This window comes from Myotis daubentonii, chromosome 9 (genome assembly GCF_963259705.1).
Source record: "Myotis daubentonii chromosome 9, mMyoDau2.1, whole genome shotgun sequence".
NCBI classification, from domain to species: Eukaryota; Metazoa; Chordata; class Mammalia; order Chiroptera; family Vespertilionidae; genus Myotis; species Myotis daubentonii.
Genome location: NC_081848.1, coordinates 76,929,132 through 76,955,323, shown reverse-complemented (window position 1 = coordinate 76,955,323; position 26,192 = coordinate 76,929,132). Strand labels below are relative to the sequence as shown.

Here is a 26,192-nt window from a genome sequence, read left to right as displayed (position 1 = left end):
GGAGATCCACCACACGTCTATTTCCCCATTTCAGACATTTTTTTCAACTTTACAATCTGTCTTCTAAGAAAGATTTACATTTCTAATTGCCTTCCAGAACTCAGCTTGGTTCTCCATGTCAGTGTAAGATATTATAGTTTAAATTTCAACAGGCTGTTAAGCTTCTCTTTTTTGAAGAGGGTTGTGGTTAAGAAATCTTCTTTTGGAATGACAGTAACCCTGGCTACTTGCTCCACTGTGTGACCTTGGCCAAGTTACTTACCAAGCCTGTGAGGCTCAGTTTCCTCATCTCTAATGTGAGAATAGTAATGGCACCTTCCTGATGGAGTCGGGTAAGGATTAAAGGAGGTGATGTGGGTTAAATTCCTAGTCTAGGGACTGGGATGTGGTTAAAGCTTAATATATGTGTAAATGGTCATGATTACTCTTCCTTTTTTCCTAGAACTTTTCCACTTTTGCCCCCTTCTCCTGTTTTGTATTTTGAAATGTGGAGTTACCTAACCGCCTGTAGGTGACTTCATATACTGTCGGGGGGGGGGGGGGGGTCTCTTGGGATTTAAGTTCTATACTTGGAGGATGAGATCAACATTTCCCAAGACCCCACCAAGTGCCAGGCACTCTGCAAGCGCTTTATGCAATTTCCCACTTAACTTTCCAAAAGGAGAACATTCATATTCCCAACACACAGATGGAGAAACTGAGACTTCCATTTTAAGTAAATGTGACAAGTTTTTCCTGGTCTGTTTGGCTTCAGAACCAATGTTCTTTCTACCGCACAGGCTATTTCTGAGAAAGCTGAGCCAGCCTGTTTTTTTTTTAGGGTAAAGAAATAGGTTCTGAGCACCCCTAGTCTTCCAATACCAAGGTTCTCCCAAGTCATTTGACATTTAGATGGTGATTTTAAACATTTTCTAGATGGGTTGAGAGTTTGCTATCTCGTGGTCTCTGGGTGAGAGACCAAGCACTGAGACCCACACCCAAGGTCAGCTCAGTTAAAATGTCTCCTGAGATGGTAGCAACCACGTCTTCTGGTTTATCAGCCGTGGAATGCTATGGGAGTCCACACCATCTAAATGGTTGGTGATGGGCACAACATTGATTATTATCTCTGCGATCACTCCACCCCTGGAGGTGCCCATTATGTGGTGAGAAACTCAAGAATCAGAACCTGTAAAAGGGATTCTGATGCTCCATTAGCGTGGAGCGAGGACACAGAGTCCAAAGGATGATATAGTAGAAAAGGCTGAGCGCTGATGGGTGAGGGGAAGGGTGACTGATTAAAGGAGACTGCAGCTGACTCACCTCCATTCCCTATGCAGCCACAGCTCTCTAATCTGCGTTATATTTGGGGGTTCCATGATCATGGAAAAGGAATTCTGCTAAAATAATGTGTAAAAAAACAACTGCTGTAATGACAAGAAACTCTTTCCCACACAAAAAAGAAAATACTGGCTGTAGGAAGTTTGCTTGGACGTGGCCAACTTTGGCCTGGCCTTCCCTCCCGCTTAGGGAATGAGAACTGAGCCTTCCTAAAGACCCGATGGAAACATTGTTTAGAATCCCAAATGGTTTCATGGAAAATGAGGTCTGCAGTGAAGTTGGCGTTAAGTCAGGGCACTCTGTACAGCGATTTGTGAGGAAAGATAAGGCCACAAAGAGAACAATAAGATACGGTGAGGCAGATGGAGTATCGCAGAGGTGAGCTAAGTTAGGCATGAATGGAAGTATCTTGAGAATAATTAAAATATGAAAGGGAGTTCAGAAAATCCATCTTTGGCACATAGGTAAGATTGGTGACATATTAAGATTGCGTGTCTGTGTGTGTGCGCACGCGCAGTGGGTCATTCTTTCCAAACATGGTGAGCCACCTGCCCCACTCCAGCACTGAGGTTGCCTCCCACCTCAGCAGTTCGGTGGTATGTGCCTTTGGCAGAGGATTTGCTCAGCGTGTAGGCCTGGATGTGATGGCAAAGACACAATCAGAGGATGCCCCGCAAATCTGTTAGGATAGCTGTCGATGTCAGACCTCCCAAACAGAACTCGGGGCACCTTTATGTGCCATGCTTCTCCTAAGAGGATTTTTAAAGGACCAGGCATCTAATCTAAGCCCAAATATAAAGATTTTGAAAATGTGGCTTTTAGTGGTTGAGTAGGAGAGTAAGAAGCAAGATTATATTTGTTAACCTTAATTCCTTACTTGACTCTATCCAAAGTAATGGATGATAATATAGTGGGACCTCGGTTCTGAAGACTGTTCAAGAAGTGATTTGTCCAAAAACTGAAGAACTTTTCCCCCTTTAGAAATAATGTAAATTCAATGAATGATTCTGTCTAAATGATTCTGTCTTAACCTTTTTTTGTATACAATACATGTTGAATGTACTGTTTAATTTATTAAAAAACAACAACAACCCTCCTTTTTCTTTTTTTTTCTTTTTTTTAAAAATATATTTTATTGATTTTTTTTACAGAGAGGAAGGGAGAGAGATAGAGAGTTAGAAACATTGATGAGAGAGAAACATTGATCAGCTGCCTCCTGCACACTCCCCACTGGGGATGTGCCCGCAACCCAGGTACATGCCCTTGACCGGAATCGAACCTGGGACCTTTCAGTCCGCAGGCCGACGCTCTATCCACTGAGCCAAACCGGTTTCGGCAACCCTCCTTTTTCTTAAATTTATTGACCCGCACCCTACTAGCCTTAGAAGGATCACTTTCAGGACTCATTCCATAGCTGTCTTTTAAGAAGTCAGTTTTTGGCATCAGGAAGTGGCTCGTTTTTCCATGGATACTTTTTTAGAGCGAATAGAGGGGAGAAAGAAGGGGGAAAAGAGAGAGAAACATTGATGTGAAAGAGACACACCGATGGGGTGCCTCCAGTTCATACCCTAACTGACCAAGCCTTTGACCCAGAATCAAACCTCGACCCTTCAATCCATGGGCCAATGCTCCAACCAATGAGCAAAACTGGCCAGGGCTTGGCATCGTCACTTTTTCACATATCATTGCCTCTGAACAGCTTTTCTACCTCTTCAATTGCTTGTTATCATTGCTTCTTTCACACCCTCAGCAACATTAGCACTCTTGTGGCCTCTTTATGTTTTGAAATTGTGCTAATCTCCTTTGTCTGTTGCCCGAGAGACGTTTTTTGTCATGCTGAGGTATCAGCATGAGAGGGTGGTCAGGTAGAAAACAGAACTTTGGTTTGACAACCGAGAAATTTTTTGGTGAACAACTTGGTCAAGAACTGAATTGTTTGAGATGGGAGACGTTGGAGAACTGAGGTTTGACTGTCTTCTGCTCTGTGTAATCCCTTCCCCAACACTAGATAGAGGTCCTTGTTCCTGTCAGTCCTGCAGTTATATTCGTAGGTGTTGCTCACTAAATAGTCAGGTTCTGCCCTGGAGGTAACTCCATGTCATCAGGAGGGGATGATAGACAGAAACATATATAAACACACACTTGCTTTCAAAAATAAATATAGGGCTTCTAAAAGGCGCTGCGTAAAGTAAGCAAGCATTCTCTTCCTTGCAAAGCAGGCACACACTCTCATCGACCTTGTAACCACAGCCTGTGTTGGTCTTAAGACTCAGCCCCCTTAGGGCTTGATACTTGGCTTAGAGTGATTCTTTGTCTTGGCCTTGATTTCGGAATTAAGGTCTTTGGGCTTCTTTGGTTCTGTAATGTATATCTTCTAGCAGACAATCCAACCAAAAGCAGGATCCCCAGGCTGCTGCTCACAACCTCCTCTGGTTGGCTCCGCCCCCTTTTCCTCCATGGGAACCAGCGTCAGGACTCCATTCAAATCCTCCATGTTTTTGTGTGGGTCTGAGGCAGTAATAGGGAGGACCAGGAAGATCTCTCTGCAGAGCAATTGGGTCTGTAAAGTTGGTTCCAGTTCCCAGAGTTATCTTGATCTTGGCTTGAGGATACAAAGGCTCTGGTGTGTTTGATATTTTTGTGATTATACCTTTAAACTTCTGATCCATGAGAGACAGGGTTGACTATTTGAGACTCACGCGATAGAAGTCCTCAGCCTCAAATCCAACTTTTAGCATTCTCAGTTAAATATCAGAACTTTATCCATTCTATCTATCTATCTATCTATCTATCTATCTATCTATCTATCTACCTATCATTGGTCTATCTATCTCTGTCATCTATCTTTGATGCAAGTACTATCTTCTTGAAGTTGATCATAGGGTAAAAGACCACATCTATACATATAAAGAGGAAATATGCAAATTAGGCTGGGACACTGTAATGGGTCACTACTGGACAAGAGGAGGGTGCGCACGCAGGTGAGGCCTGGAGTGGAGACGAAGGCAAAGACGGGGGAGCTGGTGAGCCACCACGCCTGGCTCGGGCTGGCCCCCCCGGAGCTGGAGCGGACACAGACAGGGACAGGGGGGCCGGCCTGCAGCCTCTGCAGTCGAGCTCAGGCCCAGAGAGGAGATGGCGAGCCCACCTCCCACGGAGCAGAGTGGCTCCCTCCCACCTCCCGCAGAATGGGCGTGGGTCCGGGTCCCTCCTGGCTCCTGCGGAAGCGGCTTGGCTCACTCCTGGCTCCCATGGGCACCGGCGGCTTGCTTCCGCCTCCTGCGGAAGCCACATGGCTCCTGTGGAAGCAGTGCGGCTCCCGGCAGTGTGCCACGGTTCCCACCGGCTCCTGGTGGCACGCTGCGGGTCCTGCTGGCTTCCACAGAAGTGGCAGGCGGCCTACTGCATGCGATATCGCACAATGGGCTACTAGTCTATAATAATAAAAGTGTAATATGCTAATTAGACCTGATAGCCAAATGACCTTCTGGATAACCTTCTGGACAAAGCCAGGGCTGTAAGGGCTGAAACAACCACCACGGCTGTGAGGGGTGAGCCCCTTGCATGAATTTTGTGCATCGGGCCTCTAGTACATACATACTCTGAAGGAATTTCTCTATACATGCAACATGTCTAAAAATCTAGTTTTTGGGGGGAGTGAGGAGGAGATGGGGGGTATTATTTTTGTTTTTCTTCTGGGTAGTTCAACTAAGTCCCAAGTAAAGAAGAGAACCAATAGTAAGTACCCACTAAATACCAGACACATTGTTAAGTACTTTATAGACATAAAAACTCCACAAATACGGTGGCTCATGAGTATGAGGTGACATCTTTCCATCCCCTTTTGTCTCTACCATCCCAAAATGATTCTTCTCAAGAGTGTCTTAAGGGAGCTGTCCTCTGATCTAAAATGGGCAGGATAAAGAAATAGAGATGTTACTGGAACTTTTCAGCTAGAAAATAAAGGGCTTACAATTAAAGGTGGTTGGCACTGACCCAGAGAGTGACGTCACTTTTGGAGTTGCTTTTGAAGTTCACCACCTCTTGACCACACAACCCCTATCCACCTCCCCTCTGTGCCCTCTGTTGTCTTCAGGCTGATCTCAGACAAAACTGTAAAAGGAGTCCCACTGGCACTAATAATTCCCTGCTTCTCCAACACACACACACATGTACATGCACACACACATGCCCTGTAGTGGGTGGAGTGCTACTTCAGTTGCTACTCCTGATTCATCACTCAAGAAAAAAAAACAAACAAAACACCAAACAAACAAACAAAAAAACCCCACACATCACCAGGCTGTTCCTTCAGGCCCTGCTCTCAGATCTGGAGCTGATAGACTAATTGGGGCTAATGTGATAATGGGCAATAATGACAGTTACTGTTTTTTATCAGACATTTATATTTTAACAAGGCCCTTGGGAAAGACATGATTGAAGAGAGGGAATGGTGGGGGATGTTTAGTGAAGGAAAGGAAGCAGAGGGGCTTTTCGGAGCCTCCCTAAGTGGTATCCCTAACCTCAAAAACCTTCCCCACCTGCCTGAGCTCCAAGACCCCACCAAACCCACCCGAACCCTCCCACCAAGTCTTCTCCACCGTCACAAACCTTGGCATTCATGTAGCATTAAACTAGGCAAACAACCAAGAAAAGGAATGTTACTACTGCTCACTCACCTGAACATGACAACCACTTAGTTTTTGTTCGATTCAGCCTTTGCTCATACACAGACTTTTCTTTTTCACACAAGGAACTTCTTGGTTTCAATCACAGAATCTTTGTGTCTTTGCCAAAACTCAATTTCCCTTTCCTCTCCCAGAGAGGGGCGGCCTGGTGAGTTAAAGAAATCTCCTTGGACGCTTAGCTCATGCCAGGCCAGTGGCCAGAAAGACCTGGGAGAAAGTTAATGGTTAGGGGAGGGAACGTTTTTCGTGCCAAGAACAGTCCCTCACCTGTGTGCCCTGGGGGCCCAGGGAAGCAGGCCCTTGCCCACGGGGATTGCATGGGTATTTAAAATCCAAAGAACCTCCCCAGGGGGCTCTTGCCCAAAAGGTGTTTTATTTCTGGTTTCAGCATCTTGGCATTTTCCTCTGTCAATACATAGTTAAAAAGACCATGTAAGTGTCAGGAGGAAGGAAAGATTCTGGGTAACCCACCAACCAGATAGTCAGCTGTTCCACATGAAAGGACGCAGGGGGTCCTCTCTCCTGGGATCCCCCCTTTAACCTTTCTCTCTAGGCTGTTACCTGGGGGTGGGGGAGAGGGGCTTTTCAAAGTCCATTGAAATTGCCACTGCCCAACAGGTGATTGTGGTGCCTAAGAAGAGAACCCATGTGTGTATGTGTGTGTGTGTGTGCGGGGGGGGGGGGGGGGGGTACCTAGCTGGGAGTCCCTTCAGAACCTGCTACCTGCATAGCCAGGGCAAAGATCTTGATGCCAAAGCAGAGGAGACTAAATATAAGTTAGTACACGAGACAGATGTCACTCCCCTATCCCATCGTCTCCTCCAGACTTGAATTTCTGCTCACTTTGCTTTTACATCCTCCCTTCCTGATGGGAAGGGAGTGCACAGGTACTTTTCACCTGAAACAGCCGAAAAGAACAGTCACCACCAAATCAATTCCTCACCCATTAATAGGTTGTCTCTCTGCTCCTGAGACACAGGCATAACCTGGTTAGACCTGTTTTGTTTGAACACTAACGTGTGAGTTGGCCAAATGCAAATGAGCCAATGTTTGTAATCCTTTATTTTATTTTTTTAAAGGGCCCGGCAGCCAATCAGAAGAGGAGGAAGTGACTTAGGGAATTCCCGGTTGGTGGCTTATTGCTTAACATCCTACAAAATGATTTAAAATTATTGTCATATGCATTTATCTTCACTCTGATGAGGGCTCAGACGTGATAACAGCCCAGGTTCCCCATCCCCGCAGGAGCTGGCGTGACGGCTGCCGGCCGCCTCCCCTCCATTAGCCACAGCTATTGGATTTCCCACCCAGAATCTTTAGCAAATGAGGTAAGTCCTTATTTTTAAACCTTCTTTGGAATCTGGAATTCAACCACCTGAGTGGAAAGAGAAGCCTGCTGGAATCAGACAGATGAAACTAAAGCAGACTCCCGGAGGCAGCAGGCAGGAAGTAAGCTCCACTCACCTGTGCTTGCCTCACTGGGTCTTAACAGAAGTGTATGTTGGGGGGCAGGCGGGCTATATTGGATGTGCGCTGTGAATTCCTTGTATTCAGCCGGACGTCTAGTCACTGTGAATTTAGAAGCCCCTGGTTTCCGTCTATCTGTGTGACAAAGCCATTTCCCTGGGTTGAATTCTGAACCCAATAGGCAGCTAGCTCGGTGCAGAACTGGTTGGCTCAATAGCTGTTGGGGCTCATGTTCTCACGTTCTAGAGATGTCTGCTGTTGGTAATTTTTCTGACTCAGTTGTAGGGAAAGGCAGAGTCCTTTTTAGTATATTCGGTGGTGGAAGATGGCCGGAAATAAGCAAGGGCGTTCCTGGCCACACCGGGAAAAGTGGCCAGGCAGCCCAGGTAGGCAAGGGCATTGGGGAGAGCTGCTTGCCTAAAAATGACTTTGTCCAGAAAAAAAAAATTGGCAAAGAGTTTCGCCATATCACAAGGTGACAAAATAACCGAAATATTGGCCCCAGGGTGGACGCAGCTAGGAACAGTGAGGAATTAATCTCCTTGTTGGTAAATAACAACATCGAGTTGGGAAGGGGACGTGTTCGCCATCTGCCTTTGGCAAGGTTCAGTATACTCCTGGTATTGAGGGAGCATGTGTCTTTTTTAGATGAAGTGCACAATCCTGTGAGCCTATGTACACAGGTGTGTGTGCCGCTCACTTACCTTAGGGGCAGGTAGAGTGTGAGTGTGTGGATTCGGAGAACTTCCAGACGGAAGGTCTAATTCAGGCATTGATTCTGTAGACATGGGTGTGAGGATGTGGTCAGAGACAGCCTTTCCCTGTATAAAAGGGCAGCTGGGGATCATGAGTGGACGTGTGCTAATTTCTGAGGTCAAAGGAAGAGCCAGTTTCCAACAGGAGCAATGAAGTTCTGTTGTTAGGAAGAACTGCACGGAGAAGCAACACTATCCGAAAAGGCTCTTCGGAGAGTGGAAGAGTGACATTAATCGCTGCATTTGGAGTTTAGACAAGACCCCCTGGTCCTCTTTTGGAGGCCCAGAATCCTCAGACTGTCAAATAACTTGAAAGCCATTTTTTAATCTGAAGTCCTGTAGGATCACGCCACTTCCACACCAGTGGCTGATGGCTTATGTGGCTAGATATTAAAAACGTTTGGAACCTGGAAACGAGAAATGAGAGTCATTTGGGAGTTTGTAATCACATTTGAAAAAAATGAATACAATGGAGACGACCCTTTTCCATGTTTCCAAAGGATTTTACAAAGGCATGTTAAAAAAAAAAAAAAGGAACTTTGAGGGAACCACTGTGCTGTAAGTTCTCTCGTGTTACTATGTGAGATGGCGGCCCAGTCTGGGGTGGCTATGGATAGGGTGATGCCTTTGATCCAGGTGCCATATGTACAAAAGAGCTCAAATTCAATTATATATTTTCTTTTTGTGCTAATAAGCCTCTATTTGTTAAATTCAAACGATCCTTTTTGTGACATTCTTATTTCTTTTAAAAAATACATTGTGAGCGCCCCAGCATGGAAATGCCTTGTTCCTTCCTGAACCTCTGAGAAGCCTGGTTCCTTCACACTTCCCATCCCATGTTAATGCACCCATTCATTCACCAACTTTACCCAGATCCTCTTTCAATGCCTTTCGACTCCCCGAGAGGCTGAGACAAAATGAAAACCGAGAGGTTAAACTATTTGCTCAACTGCATTCAATTCGTGAATTGGAAACTGGAAGGAATTCATAGCAGGTCTCAGGTCAGAATGTGAGTGCTTTGGGCCACCGTCCCCTGCTAGGAAGTGGAATTTAGCTTTTGTGAATCTTGTACTGCTTTATTTCCTCCTCATACCCCTCACCCCCTCCTCCAAATTAGGGGATTTTAGCTCTGGGTTGTGTTCTTGAGACCATCTTGCTTTTCTGAAAGCCCAGCGCTAAGAATCTTGTTCAATGTTAAAGCATCAAACACAGACACAGAGATTTATACAAGTCATTAAAAGGTTATTCAGTCTCCCCGACCTCAGATGCAGTCATTTCTAAGTCCTTTCAAAGAGAGGTGATTTTCAAAGGCCTCTGGGTGGGGTGACAGCCATGGCAGAACCTGCTAACACACTGGAGAAGCAATGCCACAGTTTTAAGGAACCAGATACTATAAAGTTGGAACCTGATTTTTTGGTGACACCCTTTTGCTGCGTTTCAGCTCATTTCTCTTGTAAAGATGGCTTTCTGGTAGAATTAAAGTGACAATCACTTCTGTTGTGGGTGGGGCCCTGGTCGGGAGGTATTGACTGCACTGCAGGCTTGATGTTTAGAGACCATGTGTTCTCACCCTGGCGTGGTTACGGGGGGTAACCGGCCGAGTGGGTCAGCCGATCGTCATCTGAAGACAGTGTCAGGATGGCAGCCGTATCTTGCCAGGATTCCCTTAAATCTGTTGGATGACTGCAGAGGTGGGAAAGATAAACTTTATTTAGTGTCTTCTGATTGCAGTTTTAAAAAGATTTTTAAATAATATGATTTGTCCTAAGGGATAGGCAATTGTGCTCTTATTAGAAATATGTGACTGCTATGTTTTTATTTAAATTGGACAGGGTGTTAAAGGGCCAGACCATTAAGCTGTGCAGGAAATAAACAATGTGGTAGGGAGAATGGTGATAATATTGAATGGGGCATGTGTTCAAGCTGAATAGCACTGATGTCAGGAAGCTGGGATGTGCTGGAGGAGAAATTTCCATGGATCCCTCAGAGTTATTGGATAAAAAATGTATTGGACTTCAGCAGGGAAAAACACACATTTCTTTAAGAATTGTCCCTGAAGAATTTCAGGTTCACCTTGTGAGTGATTGGAGCACAGCGTGGACAGGGGGTGCGCAGGACAGCGCCCAGGACTGGCAGTCAGAAGGCCTGCTTTTCTAGCTCCAGCAAAGCTACGTGCTCGGAGCCACACACTCCACCTCTCTGGAATTTAGTCTCTCATCAGGACAAAGGAGCTTGACTCTGATTGTCTCTAAGATCCATTTCAACCCCTGGAGTCTGATGACCAGGAAAGAATGGAAGGTCAGCGCAATCCATTCCAACCCCTAGATTCTGATGACCTTCCTATGCCTGGAGGCCAGTAGGTTTTCCTGGAGTCTGTGAAAGCTGAGAATGGGGTAGAGACGCCCTCTCTCCTCAGGATGAGACAGGAAAGACAACCAGTAGGTGCCTTACATGGCTTCCTTGGGGTCTTCAGAATGCTGGCTAAGGGATACAGGTGGCGGTTCCAAGACCGGATACCTGGAGCCTCTATTGGGGTGTTAGAGTCTGTTCCCACGACAGCATCCCATCTTGATCAATCTGCCTCCTGTGTCCAAGGTTGGTGGGAGTGTCGAGGTGGATGAAGCTGACTGTTTTGTGACCACAGGGAACAGTGGGTGTACACGAGAAGGCACTCTACTGACGTCTTCTATAAAACACCAAAGCCGTCTGTTGGAAAGTGAACATACAGACACTCATGGAGCCACTCAGCTTGCGTGGTGCTGATCAGCTCGCTTGACTGACAGTCCATGGATTATTGGGTAGATTGGATGGACAGGGACTCACTTCTAGAGGAAGACCCTGGGGGTAGCAGAAGGGGCGCATGATTGGCTGAGCCACTGGGCAGCCAACCTGGGGATGTGGGTGTTCCCAGGGGGCCTCAGCCTATGTCTGCAGCAACCAGGCCTGCACCAGGGTGAAGCAGGGTGGCCCATGTAAAGAGGCTCCCAGGGTTGTAATTGGCCCTGTTTTAAAAGAGACCTGTTGTAAAAATACTCTTTTAAAAATTGATTTCACTAGCACCTAACCACACTCTGTCTCCAGTTTGTTTTACAGGGCTGGGCCCCTCTCTTGTAGTTCATTAGATCCACATTATCTTTTTTTCTCTCTACAATCTTCTTCCACTCCCTGACCCTCAGAGCCCCCCTCCTTCCTTTCTCAGAAGCATCTTCATTATTATTAAAGTTGTCTGCCTGCTTATTTAAAATCTGGCCAGCATAGGTTCATTCAAATCATGCTCTCTGATGAAAACAAAGCCAAAGACAAAAAGGAGCCCCAATGCCTATGATAGTATTTTGATTATTAGACTAATAGACCACCTCATGAACCCCACTGTTTTAACACAAGGACTTACTTTTGTACGACCTTATCTAGATGCACACGTCCTGTGATACTGTTGTAATTGCGGTGAACTTAAACTTTCATATCCTGCCACTCCCCCCTCACTCTATATTACAGACACAAACAATCTTGGGGGTTAGCCGTCATTTACCCAATTATGGATTTGAGAAATTTCCACCACCCCGCTGGCTCTTTCTCGGCTGGATGTAAGCTTCTTCTAACTGTCCGAATAGTCTTTCCTGGAACATGAAGAAGGCCTTCTATTTTTTGCTGATGACAAAGGATCTTGGAGAATGTGGCTGTCTTGTAGAGATTACTTTGGAATCCCTCTCAGGACCCTTTTCAATAGTTCCCTTAGTGGAGATAGTGATGTGTTCTGGTGGCTCAGGTAAGTGTGGTTGAAAAGGTGAGGCTGTTTTCAGCCGTGTCTGCATGCCGACTACCAACAAGACTTATTTGGTCTTTGCAGTGGGTGTTAGATTTGGCCCAAATCCAGCCTCAGTCTCAATTGTGTCCACTTGTGAAATTAGAAGCACCTCGGTTCCATTGTAATTCCACTGGTCAGAGGTGATGGCTTGAGGAACGCAGATGAAGGGCAGGCTTTGCTTGTATATTAAAGGGGCAGGAGGCTATGAGTTTTGGTTGGAAACAGCTGGAAGGGTACAAAGAACATTAGGTTTAGTCAAAATACCTGGGTTCAAATCTGACCGCGCTGTGGGTAGCTGAGTGGCTCTGCGTGAGTTATATAAGCCCTAGGATCTAAGTTTCCTTTCCTGGGAAATGGGGTTAATGACATCTGCACAGGACTGCCGTTGGGATTAAGTTAGACACAGAATCTGAAAGCACCGAGACAAATGCTTGTGAGTAAATATTTGGTAATATGTGGAGTGGCAATCGAGGATAGAGCCTCGACATGAGTGTGTTCAGTGAATCTCTGTTGGGTTGAAGTGTATGAATAATTCTGGGGTTTTGTTTTTTGAAATGATCGATGTTGGTTCTGCACTGTGACCTTGGGAAAGAAATGCGATAGGTTTTCACTGGGGAAGGGGGGTGGCAGGGAGATGGGCTAAATCATCGTAACTGAGCCCTGTCTCGAGCTGGCTGCAAACCATACCCCATGGGGGTGCAGAAGCCCTTAAGGGGCTTGGCGGGGGGGCAGGGGGGAGAGAGGAGAGCACAGTTCGTTCTGATCCCTGTCTCCGGATGCCTGGCAAGCAGGAGCCTCCGGAAGAAACGGACCCCCCTCCAGGCAGTGCACATGACTAACTGCAACTTCACCTACCATTGCCCACCCCTACAATTCTGGAGCATGCTTCCACATACCTACTGCCGGCTGCAGTGAAGGCATTGCCCTGGGTGTTCCAGAGTCTTCAGAAAAAATTCCTTTACTTACTTATTATGGGGCCTGCCTCCTGTAATTTGTTCAAATGAGGCTTCTGGCCACGTGGAAGTGGTTTCTAGAAGCTGTCTGAGTTGAACAAGCAGTCTTTGCTGTTAATGAAACAGGAAGCGTTCGTAATCTGGGATCCGAGGGTCTCTTGGTGTCCATGGAGAGAATCCAGGGAATTCGTGAGCTTGGATGTGAAGAAATTGTTTTTATGTTCAGCAAGCTAACTAGAATTGAGCGTTTTCCTGTGACATGAATGTAGGCAAAACTTCACGGTAGCATGAGCTGTAACTGTGACTGTGGCCCGGAGACGTTACAGGCGTGTTCCTGTCACATTACACTTGTCACAAACTGTCTCCAAATAGTGACATTCAGCACTCCTATATTTCATGGAGGTTATTAGACCTGCACGACATTATCTTAGTTTATGTCTTAATAAAGATGTACATATCTTGTTATAACGCACATTTATTTTAAAAAGTGCTTTGATCATTGTATTTCAATAGAAACTTGCTTTCTACTCTTATGTAATTGATTTTGCCATTTAAAACAGTTTTGAGGAGGGGTCCATAGGTTTCATCAGACTTCAAAAATGGGGTCTATGTTATAAATCAAGGGTGAGGAACCCCTAATTGAGAGCATTCCCTCGCACAGGGCTACTGAAAAGACGTCTGAGCAGCATCAGCTAATGGATGGTCTCTGTCAAAACACGAGTATGTTTTTCCCACGCATTGTTCCTGCCTATGGGGAGCTTTAGAGTTGCGGTGGGACATCGGCATAATGAGAATCATGGCAACAGCAATAATAATAATGGTGGTAACAGCTAACTTTTGCGGAGGGCCTGCTGTAAGCCATAGGCACGCTCAGTGTCATCTTTAGTTTATCTTTTTATTTTATTTTTTGGTGTCATATTTAGTTTAACTTCCCCAACAACGTCAGGTGGTCATTGATGGGGCAAAGGTAGAATAGATCTCCCTCCTGCCCTCCATGGTGAGAGAGCACGGGTGCAGGTGAAGGCCAAAGTGGGGACCGGCCTCCGGACCAGTCAGTGTCCAGATCTGCAACCTGTGCCGTCACGCAGGGCCCCTCCCTTCGAAAGACCCTGTGCTCGCTTTCCTGCCGGTTGTCGCTGCCTTGCAATTCTCAATACACTGTGAACAGGGGCCCTGCGTTTCCCTTTTGCAAGTTATGGAGCTGAGCCTGCCTCTGGATGCGGTGAAACTGTTCCAACAGGTGACGACTCCCGAGGCAGGCACACTCCTGTGGAGAGCCAGCCCCTGCTCCTTCTCCTCTGGCCCGTCTGGCTGAGCACCGGGGGAAAGCTGACGCCTGGCCAGCAGGATGCTGTGGGTTTTTTGAGTTGGTGCGTCTTCCAATGTTGTTTGAGCACCAGAGACTTCCTGGAGGAATGGGAGAATAGCTGGAAGGAATTTGATTCCTTGGAAAACCTTTCTGGTGAGGAGTTGCTTGCATTGCAGGTGATTCTTCCCCACCCCCAGCTTTTAAAATAATTTTAAAAATTTCAATTACAGTTGACATACAATATTATATTAGTTTCAGGCGTATAACATAATGGTTAGACATTTATATACCTTACAAAGTGACCCCCCTCAATAAGTCTAGCACTCACCTGCCACCATGCACAGTTATGACAATATTATTGACTCTCTTCCCTTTGCATTTTTTATTTCCCAGAGGGTTTACTGCGTAGCCCAGTGAGCTGGGAGAGGCAGAGTAAAGTGTGTTCCGGGAGGGAAAATGGGACACAGTGAGCCAAGCCTATCCTTCTTGTGTGAAGGCACTAAAAAGAAACTTGAGCTTTCTTGCTGTCATTTAGTGATTATCGGTACAAAAAACACCCCAATTCTTCTAAATAGGATATCCTCTGATCTGTGAGCAAAAATTCAGATATTGCCCTAGCCAGTTTTGCTCAGTGGATAGAGCGTCAGCCTGTGGACCAAGGGGTCCTGGGTTCGATTCCAGTCAAGGGCACGTATGTTGGTTGCAGATTCCTCCCCCACTTGGGCCCTGGTCAGGGCTTGTGCAAGAGGCAAAAAATCGATGTGTTTCTCTCACATTGATGTTTCTCTCTGTCTTTCCCTCTCTCTTCCACTCTCCCTGAAAATCAATAGAAAAATATCCTCGGGTGAGGATTAAAAAAAGAAAAAAGAAAAGAAAACTCAAATATTATTTGCTTCCTAAACTGCAAAGACGATCATGGAATACGCCTGGCGAGGTTCTAAGTTTTTACAAACTGTTCCAATGTTTCAAACAGGGTTGTGGACTTGGTGGAGGAGGGTTGGAGTGATGGATTTATTTATTCAGGCTCCTAGAATGACACAGCCACGGTCTTTCTCTCATCGCTGTGATGTCCACAACACGGCAGGTCTGTCATCAGGACCTGTGGCAGCTCAGTCATCAGATGCTTTTCCAAAGAAGCCTTAGTTCCCCCTTAATTTTTCAGTAACAATACCTGCTCTTTGGTCGTGGCTAAGAAGTCAGAGGCGGCTGCAGGCAGCCAAGCCCAACCCCTGTGTCAATCAGAGGCCTTCAGCAGGAAGCCAGGCTGAAGTTTTGATGGACGGGTGTGAGTGGCCATGAAACAGTGCTCCTGTAGCGCCCGCACTGATGTATGCTGGAGGGAACTTTTATACTAGGGCACAAGGATGGTTAGTATGCCTCCTCCTCACATGTAGGGGGAAAATTATAGGAGCTGTACTTAAAGGAATCTCCACTTCCAAAATAAATGTATGAAATGCTAAGAGACATCCCGCTCCCCTCTTTAGAAATATAAGAATTCGTTTTCAAAGCTACGAAGAATTATGTGGCACGCCCCCCTCCGATATATTTATGGTAATAAATCCAGTTCATTTACTAGCTCTGTGTCTTTGGGCAAGTTGCTTAGCCTCTCTGTGCCTCCTCATCTATAAAATGAATAATATTAGTACCGATGTCCAGGGTTATTGCAAGGAGTCAATGAGGTCATTCCTGTCAAGCCTAGCTCAATTCCTACCACACTGAGAATGCTCAGTAAATATGAACTGTCATCACTGTCATAGTTTGAGTTGTTGTTTTGTAATTATACAGTCTTTGAGATTCCAAATTAGTGGCTGTTGACCTTTCCTTAGATAGAGTGTCTTGATCTTTCCTTGGGACGAAACGTGAATCTTAAAATGGTCAAATCCATTATCCCAGTCCATCCCAGCCCCTCCCTGACTCCATTCCCCCACTCTCACCTCCCTCCACCCTTTCTGCATTCCTACGCGGTTGATCTTATTTATTTTTCAGTCGACTGAGGGTGTTGTTAAATCTTTTCTTTTTCGGGCTGCCCGATTTGGTTCTGAGGCACTCCACTCCCTACCCTGCTCATGACAAGAATGCTTGGGAATGCTCAGCCAGCCACATCCCTCCCCTGTTGGAACACCCTGTTCTTAACGCTCCTTGAGAAGCGGTGTTTCTGAGGCCTTCCCCACTGCCCTGACCCCCCACTGAGCCAGTGGTCTGGTGGTAATGAAGGTCAAGGGCACAGAGACAGCTGGGGAAGGTGGTCACCTAGGGAAACATCGTGCGTTGCCCACGCCCTCTGCTTTCTTGTCAAAGCTTAAAAAGAGATATTAAGAGGCTTCTGCTCTCTGGGTGATGATGCCATTGCTTAATTGGTGTTGTCATGATCTCCATTTGAGTGATTTGTTTAGCTCTCTGTGGCCTTTTTTGGCTTGAGCTCATCATGTGATATTGACAAAGTGATGAAAAATGAGAGTGTGATGATGCTCGGAATAATGCAGAAATCACACCTTGAGCTTAGGTCCTTTCTACCTGGGACGTGGGACCTCAAGTCACTTGGCAGGACATGGGTGAGTCTGCACAGCCCGCCTTTGAGGTAGGTATGGGTAACTTCATTTCCCCAGTGGGAAAGCTATGGTCTGGGGACTGGGGTTTTCAAATTATACTGTTTGCCCAGGGCTGGACTTAGGAAGTCTGTGGGAGAGGCCAGACTGCGTTCAGGCACTCCCAGGCTCTGTTTCAGGAGGTAACCTGCAGACCACACCTACTCCCAGGACCATATTGACTTTCGGAAGTCGACAACTTGGAGGAGTGTGGTTTGGTTTTGATCCTATCTCAGCAGCCCCTTCTCTGCCCATGTTAATCTGATTCATGATCTTACCCTGGGCTGGCTGGAGGCTGGCCATGTCATTCTGCAGATCTTGGACACCCCTCAGTGCCACCACGGAGCCAGCCAATGGAAAAGTACAGTGTCTTCTGGCCTCTAGGCCCGACCAGCTCTGGCTGGCCTACCTGATTCCCTCTTACTTCCGAGGGAGTGGGAGGGTAGCATCTGAACTGAAAATGCAGGGTTTTGTGTGTGTGTTGGTTTTTTTGTGTGTGTTTTTTTAATTTTGGTTTTTATAGGAAAAACAAATTGGCATGAATGCTCAGTCAAACCAGCTCAGGCTGTTTGGGCAGATGCCTTTCTTTGCTTTTTTTTTTCCTGTTTATTTTCCAACAAATCAATGCTTAACTGGTTGTTATCGGAGCAGAGCAACAGGTGCAAAAAAATAACTCTGCTGCCAACTCAAATGAAAAGGTAGGGCTTATACCCTCTGGGGGGTATTCCGAAGATAACAGAAGCCCCTGCCAGCACCCGAATTCACTGCTCTGTTTACGGTGGGTTTCATGTTAACAACCTGCTCCTAACCCTCCTACACATAAACACGCCATTGTCTCGGGGAGAGACATTCAGCCATCCAGACAACCGACGGCTTTATTCTGCCCCAGTGGTGATTGGTTTTGGCTGAGGCTGCTCTGTGAAACTCAGGGGCCTTACCCTGCCTGCCAACTTGATGACTGCGTAAGGGTTTCCTTGTGAAGGCAAGGGCATGGGGTTGCCGGAGAGAAGAGAACCGGTCCTGCTTTTAAACGTAGTTCAAGTTCTTTTCAAGGTTGGTCATTTCCAAATGCCAGAGAAGGTTGTCTGTCTCTCTCTGCTCTTGCTCCCCTCTGTCCCCAGCCGGAGGTGGGGACTGAGCTCAGATGACTTTGGAGAGAGCTACCATTGTTTTGGAAGTGCTGTGCTTGCTGAAGAGTCTACTGGGGGAGGATAGCGTCTGTGTTTTGTCCCCAGCACCCAGCATAGTGCCCAGCATCTAGTAGACACTATATGTATACAGATGTCATATATGTATGCAAATGGATAAATATTTATAGTAGCATGACAAGAATTTCTGGATGGTCATTTCTCTCCCCTGAAGGTTAAAAGGCTGAGACCCCACTCTTCCTGGATATGAGGCCTCAAATCCAGGGTGGTTAAAGTAACCTTTTAAAAGGCTAAGGTGGGGGTGGGATCAGGTAAGGGGTGACTCAGCCCGCCACGAGATTCTCTTCGTGGGAGGAACCATCATAAAAATCCTCTGCAAATGCTGTGCTCTGGGGCCGGGTTTGTTTGTTCAGGCTTCAGAGACTCATCCTCATACGCAGCTGAGCCCTGCTGAATTTCCCGGCTAGGTGGTACCGGGCATTGGGACCTGCTTTGGGTCAAGTTGACAGACAACGTGGTGATAGAATCACACAGACAGATTGGAGGTTAAGTTCTCCGGAGTGAATGTGTCGTCTCTGACTTTTTCAAGGATTTCCTGGCATTTATGGATGTTTCCTTCAAGACTGAGATCTCCTTATTGTGGGAAATGAGGGAAGGCAAGGAAGTGAACCTATGGCCAGAAGTTCTTACCCAAGAGAGGGCTTAAGCATTGGTGAAGGGAGGTTGGTAAAAATGCAGGTCCTGCTTCCGAGATCATGGATAAGATCCCAGGAAACTTCAAGTTTAACTCCTCCTCAGGTGATGAGGATGCAGGTGGTCTATTGAAATACCTGTGTGGCCTCTTAGCTAAGCAGGAAAGTAAGGTCACAAAGTAAGGGTCATCCTAAATGCAACAGTCCCTCTGCCTCTCCAAAGACCTGCAAAGGCCTTTGGTTGTAATAAGAGGTGAGGCCGTTTTTGTTTTGTTTTGTTTTGCTATACTTTCTTTACTTTGGGATCATTTTGTTTTTGGAATGGAGAAAGAGGGTTAGTGGGAAGACAGATGGAAGTTCAGGATTGTAGAAAGTTTGCTGAATTCTTCACTTCATTGCCAAACAGAGGTCCAGGGCGACCTTGCTGAATGCGTGGCTCCCACATCAGTTGCTGAAGGAGAGGGCCAGCGGGGCCCTTCTGGTGTCCCTGTAGGGGAACAAGGCAACGAGGCCGAGTAAGAGAGAAGAAGAGAATCTCTCAGGCCTTCTCTTGTCGGTTGGAATAAAGGTGTCTCCCAACCCTGACTCCACTAAAAAGTCTTCTTTAAATTTCAATCCAGCCTGAGTGCAAAAGAGAATTCTTAAAGATCCTTGGTGTCCATAGACCTGTAGGGGTCAATGGAAGGTCTTTGGAAAGCCCAGGCCCCACAGAATACATGCAAAGCCAGGTTTGGACGTGCAGTTTTGGTAAAAGGGGAGAGCCTGGCTTCTACTGAGATCTTGAAAGGCGCTGTGACCTTTAGATTCAAAGCTTGCCTTATTCTTCTCAGTTTGTTACATCTGAATGGGACTGATAAAGGCTCCGGAGGCCATGTACGGTCATCTTGCCTTTCAATCAACTTCAGTGCTTGTCTGCTGTCAGTATCTTCGTCTTGTCTGAGTCTGGCACCAAGGATGATAAAGATCAGCATAATATGTATATTTATTTCCAAATGGCTTACAGTCAGTAAAGTGTATCTATAATGGATCGACACTTGGCCTCCCAAATCTGCATCATTGCTCACGAAAACGCTTGAAAGCCCAGGACTAGTACTTCAGATGTTGCCCCTGGGAGCATGAAATGTCTGCTTCAAAACACATTACAGGGTTATGAAATGACCTGTGATGTCATCCCGAGAGGATCAAATACATTCCCCAAGCTTGATTCACATTTTGATTCACTTGAAAAACATGAATTTTGCCTGTATTACGTTCAGCGAGACTTCACACGTATGTGAACTTTCTTCCCTCCTGGTTGGGCGTGTAGTTCCTTTGAAATGACAGTCATATTGAAACGGGAAGTCAGGACACTGTTGCAACATCCGTAAGGCAAAGACTTGGACTTCACCTGCTGGCAACTGATTAAGGACCGAGAATGGTCTGGATATTGTTGTCATTGCCACAGCAATTGTTCAAAATGCCAACTTGCTCTTCTGGCTGGAGGAGTAAAATTACCCAGTTTCCTGGCAATTTGGGGATGGTGTGGTTGAATGAATACAGGAGCTGGGACAACAGCAGACCATGGCTTTGATTCCAGTCCTCTGGGGCTGGGGACAGAGAATACAGTGGGGCCTTGACTTACGAGTGTAATTCGTTCTGAGACCGAGCCCGTTAAGGAGCTCGTTAACTCAAATTACTCTGTCAACTCAATGCAAAAAATCAGCCGAGAGATAGCTGGTATCTCAAAAAACTCGTTAGTCGGGACACTCGTAAGTCAAGGCCCCACTGTATAGTCACAAGCCCTGCTTCAAGTCTGCTCTGTGGCCCTTAGCGCCCCCATTCTGTCTTAGCCTTGCAGCAGGAGCAAACTGTGCTTTTGGGCCTGAAGTCTCATTCAGGTAAAGCACAAATAATTATGGGCTAGTTTAAATCCAAAATATAAAAGAAAATGACTTTATAGAGTCATAGAGAAAGTATTTTGCCAGGATATGGCAAAAGTAGGTTTACAGTTGTGAGTACCTAAAGCACAGAGTTTATTCTTGTATTATTATTATTTATTAGTTATTGTATTGTTTGCCCTACGAACAACTAAACCTACATTTGCCCTATCCTGTGTGTATGTATGTATACACGTATGTGTATATGTATGCCTGTAAGTGTGTACCTATATATATGTGCATAGTTCTGCTTTAATGGCTAAAAGAGTATCATGGATGAAACTGTCCCAGCTTTGGAACCACTAGCATATTCCTGCCTAAGCATATTGTAGGAGAGGCAAAATGAAGGCAGCTTTCTATTCTTTTCATCCTGAAAGGAGCTTTTGGATATATTAGAATGTGAGATGGTCTGAGATTGCTCTGGCAAAAGGGAAAGAGGGTCTCAAACAGGGTCCTGCATGATTGATGGGCCAGAGAATTTTATCACCTTGGAGAAGTGTGGCAAAGGCGTGAGGCCCCAAATGGCACAGGGAGAATGCATGACTATGTATGGAAGGGTGTGGGGGTGAGGATGAGCTGAGGGCAACATTCTTCTCTGGGAAATACCTTCTTCTCAGCAGAAAGTGGCTAAATTCCCAGGGTTTGTTGCTAGACAGTCCAAAATTGAATTCTCTTCTAGCTCCAATTCTTGCTAAGCTGTGCAACCTTGGACAAGTTTCCTAACTTCTCTGAGCCTCAGGTTGGCCATCTGTGAAATATCTGAATATTAGCCTTATGGAGTTATTGTCTCGACTGAGGTAATGCATTTAAAACTATTAACAAAGAGCTGGCATATTTTAAGTGTCCAGTCAGCTCTAGATACTTTAATGTAATCTATATAATAAAAGCATAATATGCTAATTAGACTGGACAGCTGAACGACCTTCCGGATGTCATTCCGGACGTCCTTTCAGACGAAGCCACCATGGTGGGAACCAAGGCAGTAGCAGTTAGGGGCGACCAGGCAGGCAGGCAGAGGCAGTTAGGGGTGATCAGACAGGCAGGCAGGTGAGCCATTAGGAGCCAGCGGTCCCAGATTACGAGAGGAATGTCCCGGATTGTGAGAGGGTGCAGGCTGGGCTGAGGGACCCCACCATGCATGAATTTCATGCACTGGGCCTCTAGTAATAATGATAATGATAATTATCATTATTTTTATAGCATTCAGTCCCAGGTCTCAGTAACCCCACCATGGAGCAAAAGACATTCCCTCCAGCTGAGCAAGCCCAGCTGGGCTGTATTTGTCTTTGCTGGGAGGTTCTCTCTCGGTATTTAAGAGGAAAAGCCTGTTGAGCAATCCTTGGCCTTGATAGGAGTCCTGAGACTGGACATAGCCTCCTGGGTTCGGGGGTACATGGCCCCAGCTCCCTGCCAGAGTCCCAGTGGTGCCTCCTTCCTCTTGCTTTCTTGTCTCTATTCGCTCTAATCCCAGACCCTATGCTTTGTGGTGACTGAGCATTCCTCATGCGAAGGGGCCCTGTGGGTGAAAGGGGCCCTGTGGCCACTCTCTGGCAGGAGCTCCCATTTAGACATGATGCTCTCCTTTGCACCTGTACACCAGCTGTGGTGTGGGAGTGCCACGCAGAGCGATACCCGGGGTCTGTGGAGGTGTGCCCTCCCACTGCTGCTGGCAGCCTCGGGCACAGTGTGTCTTGTGGGAGGAATGGGGGCAGGAGGAATGGCTTGCAGTCCCCTAGGCAGGCACCATGCCCACGGGGGCATAGCACGGCTTCTGTGAGCAATGGCTGAGAGATGCTGCTCATAGCTCGGCCATTATGGTGCATCCACACAGCAGCCCGAATGGGGGATGAGGAGGCGGAAAATCCAGCTCTAGGCTCCATGGTGCCAGCTAGTAGATTGTGTAGATGGAAGAGGCTACAGGCCTTGCTTGAAATTAACTTGGCCCTCAATTTCCTCCTTGGATATTCAACAAAATAGTAACAACACAACAAATAACAAGTATTATGATAAGAACCAGCTAACATTGACAAGTGCTTACTATCTATGCATCAAACACTTCTCTATGCATTTTACAGTATCCTCTCATTTTATCTTTCAACAACCCTTTTCATATTGTTCATATCATAAATGAGGAAGCTAAGGCCCAGAGAAGTTGAATTCCTTGTCCAAACTTGCCCCTTCAGCAAATTGGCAAAGCCAGGCAGGATTTGAACTGTGGCTCTCTGACTCCTGAGTCGGAGGGATGCGGGGGGGGGGGGGGGGGGAGGAGAGGGAGGGGCTAACCATTATATCATCCTGCTTCTGATGAGTCTGCCCTGGCTCCAAGGATGTCTCCAACTCAAACCACCAGAGTTTAAGGAGACTCGGGGGCAGGCCCTGTGACAATCACTAACATTTCCTGGCACTTGCCATGTACGAGATGACATGCTGAGGATTTTACAGACATTCTCGTTGAATCTGCACATCAACTCCATCCCCTCCCTGCTTTTTGTCATCTGGGGAAACTGAGGCTTTAGAGAGGGTAGTACTTCCCTAAGGTCAGCACAGCCAGCTGGCTGGCGGAATTGAGATTTCCACCCTCTCTTCCGATCTGAGGCATGAGCTCTGGCTCTGCCCTGAGAAACACAGCGACACCGGGCTGGTGTGAAGCTCCTCTCACCTTGAATTTGTTCTTTCAACTCAGATGCCAGTGAGCTCCCGTCTCTGTGGCCAGGCTCACCCTCTCCCATGTGTGCCACTGAGCCGCGGGCAAAATATGAGACTCTTAAACGTTAGGGTCATGCCAAGTGTGGCGGTCCCTGCTCCCCAGGCGTGGGGGTGGTAGAGCTGGGGCCGGAAGGGACTCTAACTTCGATGAAGACCTAGAAGAGGTGTGGGCACAAGGTGGTGGGTCATCTCTATGTGTGGGTGGCACAGAAGCAACTTGGGGCTGTGTGGGAATTTGTGTTTAACCTGAAACTTCCCATTAACAAAGTGGGGAGCAGAGAGTGGCCTCGCTCTCCCACCACCACGCAGGCAGGGGACACCCCAGCAAAGCACAGCGCTGCTTCTGCAAAAAACGAGTTTCAGGTTGGCCAAGCCCTCCTGGCCCATCGTCATTTGCCGGGTGGCTGCTGCCTAAGAGGTGTGAGGCTCTCATCCATACATACTCTAGTCCAGGGGTCCTCAAACTTTTTAAACAGGGGGCCAGTTCACTGTCCCTCAGACCGTTGGAGGGCTGGACTATAGTTTAAAAAAAAAAAACTATGAACAAATTCCTATGCACACTGCACATATCTTATTTTGAAGTAAAAAAACAAAACGGGAACAAATGCAATATTTGTATTTGCATGTGGCCCGCGGGCCGTAGTTTGAGGACCCCTGCTCTAGTCTACTGGGCAGGAGCATGGCTCCTCCCCTTCCAAGAAATTGTACATGTCTGTCTCCAAAAGTGTTTGTCTTAGAAGCTTTTGCACGGAGGTAACGTCTTGGTCAGTGTGAAAGTGTGGATGATGAATGGGAGTCTGGAGCCAAATACTGTTCCTCCCATTTTTCTTATATGTGAAGGGGGATAAGAGAATGGAGATGAACCCCCCCCTGGATAACCTACCTTGCATTTCAGTCCTTGGGTTTGAAGTGCAATTTACAGTTTGCGTGTGTGTGTGTGTGTGTGTGTGTGTGTGTGTGTATAATTTTTAGTAGCCCAAGCAACAATTTATGCTATATTTCCAGAATGCCACCTGGGAATAGACAAAGTTGGCCTTGATACCCAGTGCATTTTCTTAAACCTCCACTTAGGACACCGTGACTTGGATTACTTGGTTTGGGCCAGGCACTGTACTGGGGCCTTACTGTCCCCTATCTCATTTCATCCTCCCACGGGCCTACGTGGTAGGTAGTAATGCCATGTCTGTTTCCCAGGAGAGAATAGAGACACTCACAAAGGGTAGAGGACAGCCCAAGGTCATCACACTAGGAAGATCAAAGTCAGAGCTGTCACTGCCATAGGCTCTACTTTTAATCCGGTGTTCTCAACTGGGGATGGTTTAGCTTTAGGGGACATTTTGGGGGGTTGGGGATGCTACTAGATTCTAGAGGCCAGGGATGCAGCTAGACATCCTGCAATGCACAGCATGATCCTGCAGCAAAGAACCACCCCATCCCAAGACATCAGTCATGCAGAGGTTGGAAAATGCTGCTTTTCACCTACTGCACATGACTGAGGACCACCTCCCAGAATTCCCCCTTGAGCTAGAGATGAGGAGCGGTGAGTCCTTTCTCCAGCTTGCTTTTGACTCCAAGGGTGGAGTCAGCCTTACTTTAGGCTCTGAATTTACTTCTTCAGTCCTGGAAAAAGTAAAGTGTGTTAGAGAAATGTCTTGAGAATGGATGTTTAAAGAAAGAAAAGGAAACTGATTTTTATTGGGGGCACGTGTGCTGGTGCTGGGTTAGACCCCTTTAAACCTATTAGACTACTTATCCTTCAAAGCAGTCCTAGGCTTAAGGGACATCAACGTTTTCCCAGACTCCCCCTTTTAAACCAGGGAAGAAATAAGGTAACATACTCAAAGTCACCTGGCTCAGAATGGAGCCTGAATTCTAACCCAGGCTTCAAAGATCCCAAGTCTCCACCTCACATCCTAGATGCTTTGCTGGTTTTTTGTTGTGTGTGTGTTTTTTTTTTAATTTTTCTTTTGGTAGAAAACAATAAAAGCGATGATGAAGGTAAAGCAGGAAGCTTAAAGAAGGGCATTAAACGATCCCCCTACTTTTAAATGAAAAACATTGCTTTTCGTACCCCATAAAGGAATCACAAGGTACCACAGAAATTCTGTATTAGTAAATGGGAGTGTGGGTGTGTTGGTTATAATAACGCCTTAAAAAAATAAATTTCAAGGCACATTTATTATCCATGATCTCATTTGATCTCCACAACAGTCCTTGAGGCTGTTGGGGTGCAAATGCCCTTGTTTTACACCTGAAGGGATTAGGCCCTGGAGTGGGGGATGGAGGGAGGGGGTAGGGCTTGGTGAAAGGCCTTCAGCTGTGTGAGCCCGGGGCCTTCTGTGCCCACTCCAGGGGCACTGTCCCTGCAGTGACATGCTGGACTAGAGACACTGACCTCCTTTTCTCACAAGCCTGGGTGAGCTCAAGTGAACTCTGACTCACTAAGGATTAAGTCACATAAACTCTTTTATGAGTAGTAACCATTTACTGCGCCCTGTAAAAAAGGGGCCCTCGCTATGCTGGCTGCTTTCCCTACGAAAGGGGGTGCCAGCAGGGAGCAGTGCTCATGCATGCCAGCCTCTTTGCGGGGGGAGGGGGGGGGCAGGTGGTGATAGGCAGCTGCGACCTTGTAGCCCTCAAGGTTCTTCTGTGGGTTGAGGAGTTCTGGATGCCGCCTGAAGGTCATGGCAAGAAATGATGTCTGCCCCGAGGAAAGGGGCTTGTGGCACCAGATCTCCAGGGGAGAACTGGTCCACGTTGTCCTGTGACATTCACTGAATTCTTTTTTGCTGCCTGCTAAGTTCTCTCAATGGCCTCCTAGTATTTTGAGTGTGGGATTGTTCCCATT

The 26,192-nt window shown here is 46.7% G+C and overlaps 1 protein-coding gene and 1 long non-coding RNA gene across 6 annotated transcripts in view; one reads left to right on the top strand and one right to left on the bottom strand.

Annotated features, from left to right (window-relative positions):
* Positions 1-5,093: 5,093 nt before the first annotated feature.
* Positions 5,094-8,588, bottom strand: LOC132241270 (uncharacterized). Of its 2 annotated transcripts, none has more exons than XR_009454474.1 (3): positions 8,180-8,588; positions 6,000-6,215; positions 5,094-5,225 (listed from the first exon to the last, which is right to left on the bottom strand). It is a non-coding gene; the product is annotated as an uncharacterized LOC132241270 (long non-coding RNA). The 2 variants fall into 2 exon arrangements; XR_009454473.1 differs by lacking the exon at positions 8,180-8,588 and adding an exon at positions 7,473-7,847.
* Positions 7,184-26,192, top strand: part of EHF (ETS homologous factor) — a 42,146-nt gene continuing 23,137 nt past the window's right edge. The window contains exon 1 of one of the 4 annotated variants that reach the window (XM_059709709.1): positions 7,184-7,336. Coding sequence is in view for 1 of the 4 variants with exons in the window: in XM_059709706.1 (XP_059565689.1) it covers positions 7,419-7,457 (39 nt within the window). In the remaining 3 variants the exon portion in view is untranslated. Of the gene's footprint in view, positions 7,458-26,192 lie in introns of all 4 variants that reach the window. The other 3 variants (XM_059709706.1, XM_059709711.1, XM_059709708.1) reach the window with 3 other exon arrangements.